Source organism: Alnus glutinosa, chromosome 7, assembly GCF_958979055.1.
Source record: "Alnus glutinosa chromosome 7, dhAlnGlut1.1, whole genome shotgun sequence".
NCBI classification, from domain to species: domain Eukaryota; kingdom Viridiplantae; phylum Streptophyta; class Magnoliopsida; order Fagales; family Betulaceae; genus Alnus; species Alnus glutinosa.
In genome coordinates, this window is record NC_084892.1 from 9,350,210 (window position 1) to 9,360,941 (window position 10,732).

At 33.5% G+C, this 10,732-nt stretch overlaps 2 protein-coding genes across 2 annotated transcripts; both read left to right on the top strand.

Annotated features, from left to right (window-relative positions):
* The first annotated feature begins 3,456 nt into the window (after positions 1-3,456).
* On the top strand, positions 3,457-4,151 carry LOC133872206 (protein MKS1-like). The gene has a single exon (XM_062309652.1). It carries the CDS (start codon positions 3,468-3,470, stop codon positions 3,858-3,860), a length of 393 nt encoding a protein of 130 aa, XP_062165636.1. The 5' UTR covers positions 3,457-3,467; the 3' UTR covers positions 3,861-4,151.
* Positions 4,152-8,084: 3,933 nt separating this feature from the next.
* LOC133873223 (protein MKS1-like) lies at positions 8,085-8,513 on the top strand. Its single transcript, XM_062310955.1, has one exon. It carries the CDS (start codon positions 8,085-8,087, stop codon positions 8,511-8,513), a length of 429 nt encoding a protein of 142 aa, XP_062166939.1.
* Positions 8,514-10,732: the final 2,219 nt, after the last annotated feature.

A 10,732-nucleotide genomic window follows, 5' to 3' on the forward strand; every position in this document is an offset into this window, starting at 1 on the left:
GAATGGGAAGTTTCACCAAGCAACTTCTGATAGAAATTAATCACAATCCTCTTAATTCCCTCCATGTCTTCAACTGAATTCCCTTCAGCATCTTTAATAGATTTCACCAGATTGTGAGAATTCCTCATTTTCACCACTTTGTGGAAATAACTATTATTCCCATCCCCTAAGTTTAACCACTGGTTTTTGGGTTTTCTAAACGCTTAACGTATTTTTAAATCACAAATTTAAATGGACTTAAAAAAATTATAAATCTCTGACAACGGCAACAAAGACACTAAACAACACACTTCAAAATGTGTTTTAAAATGAAAAATCCAAAAACCGCTCATGAAACTTGATTTGACTTCTTACCATATACGTATGAAGTCTTTACTAAGAGTGTATATGTGGGCGTATATTAACCATCAATATCCGCTATCCACAACTATCCGCTATTCAGACATGTAGATGCGGAAACGGATAGCAAAACTTACTATCCGCGTATGCGAATTCAGATAGCGGTTTTAGGGTATGCGGATGCAGTTATATTACCCATCTTATTTAATAAATTAATCAAAACGACGTTGTTTTGATATTTTATACCAAAATGACGTTTTTTATTAGGTATAGGTTATGTTTACATTGGTTTTGTTAATTGTGTTACTTCCTCGTGTAACACTTGAGCAAAAAGACAAAAATAATGTGAAATCAATATATTTTTAAAAGGTTGTGGCATAAAAAATATAAATAAATAAAACCTAAAACAAGCCAAAAACACTAAAATTTGGCCTAAATTATTTTCAAAATTGTTTAAACTAAGTCTTAATAGAGATCCAAATAAAACCAAAAGGGTCATTACCTAATATGTGAATAATAACCGCATATAATAACCACAATAACCGCGTAGATGCGGTTAGTAAAAAATTATGCGGACGCAAAATCTAAAAGTGACATTCGTATTTTATAAATACGGTTACAGATATTACAAATAACCGCACTCACATCCTCATGTACATCTATAGGACTCTTTACCTCATAAATCATAATAATTTTAGATTGAACACATACTTCAACCCTTTTGGGCAAGAAATCATTGATGCGATTCACACAATCTCTACGTGTCAATTACAACCCAGTTCTTAAAGCGGCTCAAAAACTTTGTAATACTGGTTGGGGGAAATTTATTTGGCCAGATTTCTGAGAGATTTGTGAGGGAAGACACAAAACGGCACAGAGATGCCCAAAAGTAGGCTTGGCAATTTGGGTTATCGTGTCAACCCGTCGGATTAGCGTGTCAACCCGTTTAGCTAATTTGGTAAAAAAATATGTCATTAACGCGTCATAAATATGTCATAAACGAGTTGACGGGTCATAAACGAATTGACGGGTCATAAACGGGTTATAGCCTAAACCCAAACCCTATATATTCGTGTCATGCCCGTGTCGGATTCGCGGGTCGTGTCAAAATTGCCAAGTCTACCCAAAAGTGAGGAGGGTGGCGATTTAAAATTTTATCATTTTGAGCTGTGATTAAACAAATTGGACACATGTCATTATGTAATTTGTGATGATATGTTAAATCAATGGATTCTGTTAACTTTAACTTTTTTAATGGTAAAATTCAATTTTATTTTTCCTCTCAGAAGTAATTAATCATTTTTTAAATTCTATAAAGCTATTTATCACAATTCCAAACCACTAAGATTGAAAGTGCATTTTCCCTTAAAAAGAATCAAAAGATCATATAACTGTGAAAGGAGCGTATGATTAAAAACACATTATCCAAAAAAAAAATAAAAAATAAATAAAGACAAAGTCATATTTTGTCTTTTCAAATTTGATAAGGCAAAACAGTTGCTTTAACATAAGCTTTCAGTCATGCTTAGCTTTAAGGGACAATGGATCAAAATTTAGATAAATATATACAAAAAAAAAAAAAAGAATTTAAAGTCATAATTTTATGTTTAATTGTTTATTTTAAGACTTTATATATTGGTGTATCCAATTATGGAGAGCCTATGAGACCCCCCAAGTAAAAGATACAAAGCATTAAATATTCATTGGGCCCACAAGGCTGAAAAGCCCCACCCTTCTTTTCGTGTTTTTAAATAAAAAATAAATAAAAAATGTCATTTAATGTCACATTAGATAACAATAACACTCTTTTAATTTTATATTAAAAAGGGGGGGTTGGGGGACCCTTTTTCGTCCCCATGTATCAACTCTCTTTATTGTTTTCTCTTAATCCATTTTTCCTCAAGCTTTCCTTCAATGATTTAAGCATCGGAGGTGTTCCCACTAGCACGCCCATTAAACCTCATTTCTTACCTTTCACCTCTTTCGGAAGCACCTTTTACCAAGTCTTTAGCGTATAGTCAACTGTATCCACGACACGCACGTACACATACAAATGTCTGTAACTTTTAAACATAGAAATTTAAGTTAAGTAAAAAAAAATGGATCAATGAGAAAGAAGTTTCCATCTCATAATTTAACCAAACTGACTTTGTTGTTATTTATTCCCCCAATTTAAAAGAAAATTCTTTAGAAAGTAGCAAATACATTATGAGTACTTGAGTGTTATCCCCACTTTAAAAGGCCTTTCCATATTTGTATATATTGTATGTCCTTTTCTAGCTTATCCTCTTTTCTTTTTTTTCTTTTTTCTTTTTTCTTTTTTTCCCAACAAATGTCAAACCAGCATGGTATATATATTTGTTACTGATCAGTGATCACAGACGAATATCCATGCATGTCTTTCTCTTTCAAAAAAATAAGTCGTTTTAGCATGCACATGATGAGTCATGACTCATTCTCGAAATAACTATGTGAAAAATGTTTCCTTCAATTTTATTTGAAATTAAAATGAACTATTTTATAGTCAATATTTTATTTATTGTATATATTTAATGCTATACATGTCGCATCATTTAAAATTTCTAATCCACCAGTACTGCTGCTACTTGACTCGAAATTAAAATACACAAATTAAAAGAAGTAATATATTGACATCTTCTCGGAGAGAACCTTCGATGTGAACCGCTTCAAGCTAAGCCAAGAACTAACTGACATTTTCATGGACTTGCATGTTTTGAAAGAATCAACTAATTAATTTATTTGATCAATTAATACGATCGATACGATGATTGATCAGTTATATATATACATGTATAGTATGTTTAAGAAACATATGAATTGAAGGTGATTATATATATTATTAATACCGTAGATTTATCAATCTAGAAGAAAACAAAACCTAGCTTGTACAGAAGTAGAGAAAATGGAACTGACTTTGACTTGGACTCACTTTTGACTTATTATCATTTCTGTTTAATTGTTCAACTGCCACATTAGAATTGTTCTTTCTGGACAAGCTCTACTACATCAGCAACAAAGCTAAGACTTGGTCAAAGCAGACCATATAAATATATAAATATATGTGGTTTCTAATTCTAAACCTTAAAGCTCGATCAATCCCACATAACATGAGCTCCCAAACAAGAAAGCAGCAGCTTCAGGGTCCCAGGCCTGCGCCTCTTAGAGTGAGCGAAGGTTCCAGAAAGATCATCAAAAAGCCAGTTATAGTATATTTGGAGTCTCCCAAGGTTATTCAGGTCAGACCTGAGGAATTCAAGGGCACAGTTCAACGCCTTACCGGGAATCATGCGCCGGTCGGACCTGAGGAATTTCAGGGTACAGTTCAACGCCTTACCGAGAATCAAGCGCCGGTAATGGTTGCTGCCGATGAAGCCATGGGCATGGGAATCTCAAGCGACGGCCAACAGGAGTATCATGACGCCGGTTCATCAGCTTTTGGAATGCCTCCATTAATGCCTTCCGACTTTGCCGCTCATCCTAGCTTCTATCATTCTATGTGAATGGAGATCTTCGCTAAATGCTCAAGAAATTTTATATTGTATACCAAAAAAAAATTTTATTTTTATTTTTTTAATTTTTTTTTTCTGGGTGGGGGGGGAGAGTGCATAGATTCTCGGAAATTCCACCTAGCTAATAGAGTTCTTCTGATCGAACACAAATATTTTTTCATAATTTTTTTTTAGGGCAATATTTTTTCATAATTAAGGGTTGATATTAATTGTGACACACTTAATCAATTGAGTGTCGTGAGGAATACCACAGAATTTAATTATTACAAGTTTTTTTATTAACGTCTTATGTGATAGTACTGCGCGCATGTGTCAATAACCATGTTAGTTATGCATTAAGCAATTAAATTTATCTCTCAAACTCTGTTTATCTTTACCAAAACAAACAACTAGTACTGCATGTTGTGTGGTGAAAAACGTGAGAATTTTGCAAAACTTGCAATTTACAGCCTCCCAATTACTCATATATATATATATATATATATATATATATATATATATGTAGTTAACTATTGTTCCTAAATATATCTTTTAACCTTGCCTCAATTGAATCAAAATTCTCTCTTAACCTTGCCTCAATTGGATCAAAATTTTAACTCCGCCATGCATTGTCGGTTCGCCGACTCCAAGAATATTCACTTGACTTTGCCAAATTCTTCGTAAAGACGTGACCGGTCAACCAATGAGTTATTATATGTTCTTAAAAAAAATGATTGGACTCTGTCAGGTTACGAGCGAGTTCTCAATATCGATCAAATAGAATTGTCTGAGGCTCATCCTACAATTCTAATTTTTACCACCGAACTGTAAATTAAATGGTAATTTTTATCACCAAATTGTGAACACAGGAAGAAGAGGGAAAAATATTGAAAGGCAAAATACAAAACAAACATATTATGAGGTTCAACTCATGGCCTTAATTATATATCCTTTAGTTTTTATTTACAATGAAAAAAAAATAAAATTCATTTGTTGGATTATATTGTTCACCCAATGATTCATGTTTTTGGAGGGTAAAAAATAACTTACCTTCTTTCTGAATTTTTCATTCTATAGATGGTATTTGATTATATAAAAAATAGTTAGAAGGAATTGAATAAAATCAATAAATGTAGAATTTTTGAACCATGCATTCTATATAGAAAATCTCAAGAGAACCAGCTGCTTGGTCAATCAGATCACTAAGGTCGTAGTCCGATCCCTCGTGGTTGGACGTGAAACGACGCTCATGGATAGCAATACATATATCATGCATGCATGTGAGGCTATCATTTTGTCAAATTGATGGGGTCCGGACCAATCTGACTATCATAGTCCCTCGTGGTTCGACATGCAAGGCTCATGGATAGCAACATATATATATCATGCATGCATGTGAGTTAGCTAGGCTATCATTTTGTCAAATTGATGGGGTCCGTTTCACCCTTTTTATATTTCAACTTTTGTGAAATTGATTGTTGATGGCTCAAGAAAAAGGAAAAAGAGTAAAAAAGAAAAAATATTAGTGGTTGACGGGTAAATAAATCAAATTTTACTTTTTATGTGGAGCCCGTGGAGTTGACCCTTGCCACCAAGTCCTACAAGAAGGACAAAGGTGCCGAAGACTCCAAATTTCCTTAGAATTATTTAATTGATAAATGCCTTATATACATATCTTGTTTATTTTTAAATATATCTTTAAATTTAAGGGATCCACATAACCACATCAGGCTCCATAAATTCAACGATAAATTTAAAATTTGATTATATATATGTAGATGTACAATAAATATATAAAAAATGTAAATGTATTATTTCTCTATTTAATTTCTACTAGCATGCAAGATGAAAAACGTACATGATCGTTTTATAACTACGTGATGATCGAGCTGGATGGGTAAGTATTAATGTGTATAAAAACTGCAAGTGATTCACGTATTTATTTATCTATCAAAGTGAACAAGAGAATATTAATGTTAGATTTTATTAAATTAATTAATTAAGATTATTAATATTGATCGAGTATTTCAATATTTTTTTCAATCCAAAGTTTTTAAGTGCATAGATTGATCATTAGAAAGATTGCATTCAAAATTTAGATTGAATCACGATGCACAGTCGGATCAATCGACCAATATCTTAGTTTGATTGAACGAACTAGATCAATACCAAACCCACCGGCGGCGAAGCCACATTAGGGTCAATGGGGGCTGTGAGGGAGCCTTTTAAAAAACTTTTATTTGTATGAAATTTTTTGAAAATGGCACCTACATACTTGTCATTTAAAAAATAAAAATAATTAAATAAGAGAGGCTCGTTTGGTCTTTTGAGAATCAGTGTCTAATTTTTTTTTAATCACGCTAAAGCTTTTTATGGAACTACTATTGGTGAACCATCTTCTTTTCTTTAGTGTATAAGATTGATATAAAATTAGTTTGTAAAAAATTTCGAAAAATATGTATATATAAAGAAAAAAGTTGGGTAGTGTTCATAATCATAATCAAAGCAAATTAAGTAAACACTTCAATTCAGTACATGCGTGTGTAATTAGTTTTTATTCTATAATTATTTATTTATTGTTTATCAACCTAGTTGTCTCTTATAAAATTGTAATTTAACTTTAAAAATTTAGGTTAATGAATATCGTCAAAATTAATCAGTAATGCTAGGGACCATGACGTAATTTCAACGTAATTTAGGGTGTGCTTAGGTATTGTATTATATTTTATTATTTTTGAAAATGTTGTTTGGGTGGGTTTTTAAAATTAAAGTTGTATTCGAGTTTTACCCGACCCACTTTTCGACCCGTTTTTAACTCGACTCAACGAATTTAACACAATACAAAAATAATAATAAAATAGTAAAAAAAAAACAAAAAATAATAATTTAAAAACCCAGGGGTGGTCAAGCCACCCCTGGGCGCCTGGGGGTGGTGGCCGGACCACCCCCATGTGTCCGAGGGTGGCCGATCCACCTTTAAGGGTGGTTCAAAAACCACCCTAATTTTTTTTTAATTTTTTTAGTTTTATAATAATAATAATGAATCATTTTTATATATATTTTTGTCAATTATATATTCAATTCAATTCACACTTCCAAACATATTTTTCAAATTTTGTTTCAAATTCTCTAAATTATCCAAACATAATTTTAAAATTCAAATTTTTTCAGTATTCACAATTTTGAATATAGTAGAAATATAATACAAAAAAATCCAATACCCAAACGTGCCCTTAGCTTCTTTTCTTATTGGTGTCATGCCGTAGTTTTGTATTAATTAAAAATAGCTGTTTGCCATTTTGTCCATACTATATTGTGTTCTCCTTTTCATTTCCTTCTGTTCTTTTTCAGATTATAGACTGAATTGGTAATGAAAAAGCTAAGCCATATGCATTACATACCGGAGAGGCCAGGGTCACGTTCAATCGACCGATCAACCATAGGCAAGAGCAATTAATCCAACCGGGTCAAAAACCGGTCAAGAGTCAAGAATTTCCGGCCAGGGCCGACCGAAGACTTGGTCAGCCTCAAATCAGTCAAAGGACGTTTATATATGGTTCATTAATTAGATGGAAGTTGTAGGGACACTTCATATTTTATACTTGTTTGACAAAATGATCCAGTGAGGAAGACATTGATATTACATTAGGTAAACGCGCTTGAGGATAATGCACGACAGAATAGTCAATTTTTATTAGCGAGGCCGTGTATTTAGAGTTTATAGACAAAATTTTATGGACTTATTCGGAGTTTTTTTTTTTTGACAATTGATTTTGTCAATTAATAATTTTTTTTGTTAATTAATCCTATTTTTTCAACGTTTCTGGAAGATAATTAAATTTGATATAGAAAAGAATATATATGTAGGTTGAATCGAGTCGAAAGTCAAAACGTTCTAAGATGAAACTCTTTTCCGGAAGTTATGGTTGACAGTAGGATTAGGAGGGTAGTTAATCTTGTGTAGATTTCTTGTTAAGGAACAGTTAAACCTAATACAGAAGGAAAACTTTGACTTTGACTGACTTTGTCGTACTATCCACTGCAAATTAATTGTTCAACTGCAATTAATAGATCGATATTGTTGAGAAAATTCTCTCTAGACAAACAGCCGGCGCTAACTCTACTAGATCATGACTAGATCAGCACCCATTAATTAATAATAATAATAATAAATACTAATTCAAAGCAGGCCAGGTAGATTTTCTTCTAAGTAACCAGTATAAATACATGTGGTTAATGGATTCATTCGGTGATAAGAATCATAATATGGTGAGCTCTCAAACAAGAAAGCAGATGCAGGGTCCGAGGCCGGCGCCTCTTACGGTGAGCAGAAGTTCGACAAAGATCATCAAAAAGAAGCAACCAGTTCCAGCGCCTGGGCAAAGCCGTTCTCCGGTGATAATATATTTGAAATCTCCCACGGTTATTCACGTCAGACCGGAGGAATTTAGGGATACAGTGCAACGGCTTACTGGCCTGAATCAGGCTCCGAGTACTGTTCCTGATTCGGCTCACCACTCCTACTCCTCTCCGAGCTATTGTGGAATGGTGGCTGATGCAAACATGGGCTGCATGGGAATCTCATCCAGCTTCTGGAATAACGTAGATCTGTGCATGCTAAGTGGTGTGATGTCTTTAAGAAGAGCTTTTGATGATATTGTCTAACAAATTTCATTCTTTAATATATATATATATATATATATATATATATGATCAAGGGAATCAAGTTGTTTTTGTTTAGCGTACATTTTTAATATGTTGGAGGACATGCAGTAGTATTTCTTGTAATTTGTTCCAGTAAATATGGTTCAAATCTATACAATTTCTTTTTTCTTTTTTCTTCTTTTTATGAAAAAAAACTATATAGAGCTCAACCTCAACAATCCAAACACTCCAGTGAAGACTGGAAACAACTCTTGCATAGGAACAAAACCCCATAACTAGGAAAACAACAAATACAACACAACAACAAAACAGAACAACGAAGAACAGGAACAAACAAAGGCTACTGCACAACAGAACTTTATAACAACTACACTGCTACAAGCAAACCATATAACAACGGAGCAGAAAAATCAAAAATAAACCCGCAACAACCACCAAGAACAGAAGTCAGTAACTTCTACGAGAGAACTTCAGAGGAAACTTAGCAAACAATCTAGTCTTCACTTCCCATCTAATCCTTGAAATAATTCTCTCTTCGAAAGGAGTAGTATTATCATGGATCAGACGATTTCTCTGCATCCAAAGATGATAAACAACAGCCCTAGCCTAAGAGAAAGTTTTCTGAAATGACAGGTAGAGCAATTATTTCCTTTCATCACTTTAACACTCCAGGACTTAACCATATCCCACTCTAGAAGAGGACAAGGAATAGAAAAACCCATAAACATAGAAAAACCCCAGCAAACCAACATCAGAAACACAGCAACCCTCCATACCAAACAGAACAACTAGATAAGATTCTGCATGTTCCATCTAGAAACAAGACTCCTAGAATTTCGGAGGTTCTTAAAATGCCCTTTAGCTATGATCCTAGGCCGGGCTTCCCACCTAATAAGAGCCAGGAGTGCTTTCTCAGTGCGTGGAGTATTATTGTGCAAGAGATCATTTCTCTGCTTACATAAATGGTACACAGTAGCTCCAAGGCACAACCGGCCCAAGCTGGCTTTTAAGCTTTTCTCTTGCAGCGCCTTCAAACACTATACTTCTATACTTTCCCAATCCAAAGGCACATTGAGGAAGGAACAATCGGCCATGATTTCAATCCAAATTCGACGACTGAAACTACACCTATAGAAAAGATGATCATGACTCTCTTGGGCTCCGTAACAGAATAGACACAAAATTTATCCTGTATAATCCCAACCACTCATACGCTATTTTGTGACCAAACCATCCCGAAAAACTAGCCAAAGAATGAAGAAATGACGGAGGATAGAAGTGGGAGACCAAACAATCTTCCACCACCTGACAATTTATACAATTTCAACTATTATATAATTGCAGCTACGTACTAAATGCGTGATTGCTATATATGAATTTTCTTTCCTTTTTTCTAGGAAAAAGGCTAAGAATTATGTGAAGTGAAGAGATGGGTAAATCCAATTTCAATTACCCAACTTTATTCAGCACTAACAATATAGTTTATGCATAGGATTTTCACTAATTAAGCATGATAAAATTGAATTCCTGAACTCATAAAAAGTACTTTTCAAAACTTGTTTCTCTTTTGGTGGGCTAAAAAAGAAATAACCACGTACGTACATTCATGTGATCGATGCATATATCTTGGATGTGGGGAGAAACTGTGTTATTATTAGAGTTTAATTAACACAATTTTAACAAAGGTTAATTACATATGTTTGAAAGAACACGTACATCATTTAGGAAAGATAGTTGAGCTCAATCGACACATCATTATTGGTATATATATATAGGTTCGTTGTATATCTTTGAATTGGGGTTGTTTTTCTTCTAATAAGAAATAAGAAAAGAGAAAAAGCAATTTGACTAATGTTTTAGGTATTTCTTGATCCTTAATTAGCACATTTGTTTGAAATGGATGAAAAGTTTCTGGAGAATCAGTTTGACTTTCGCTTAAAATTCAGTCAATTTGACTAATGTGCTCCCTCGTGAATCGTGACTGGACTTGAGGCTCGTGCATGGCAATATATGCATGTGAGCTTGTCATTTTGTGGTGCCCTTGATAGCCAAAGATTTCTGAGTGACATGATCCGCTCGTCAGCATTACGTAGATATACATCCGTTTTGTGGTATTTTGAATTGTTACTAATTTCGATCAGAAATGCGAGAACTCCTTCTAATATTTTTTTGACGTCCTTTTAGGTGATATGAATTTATTTTTTTAGCTTAAAAAATTA

Bases quoted from the DNA above. Each gene is read 5' to 3' on its own strand.
- LOC133872206 (XM_062309652.1), top strand. From the start codon at position 3,468: ATGAGCTCCCAAACAAGAAAGCAGCAGCTTCAGGGTCCCAGGCCTGCG.
- LOC133873223 (XM_062310955.1), top strand. From the start codon at position 8,085: ATGGATTCATTCGGTGATAAGAATCATAATATGGTGAGCTCTCAAACA.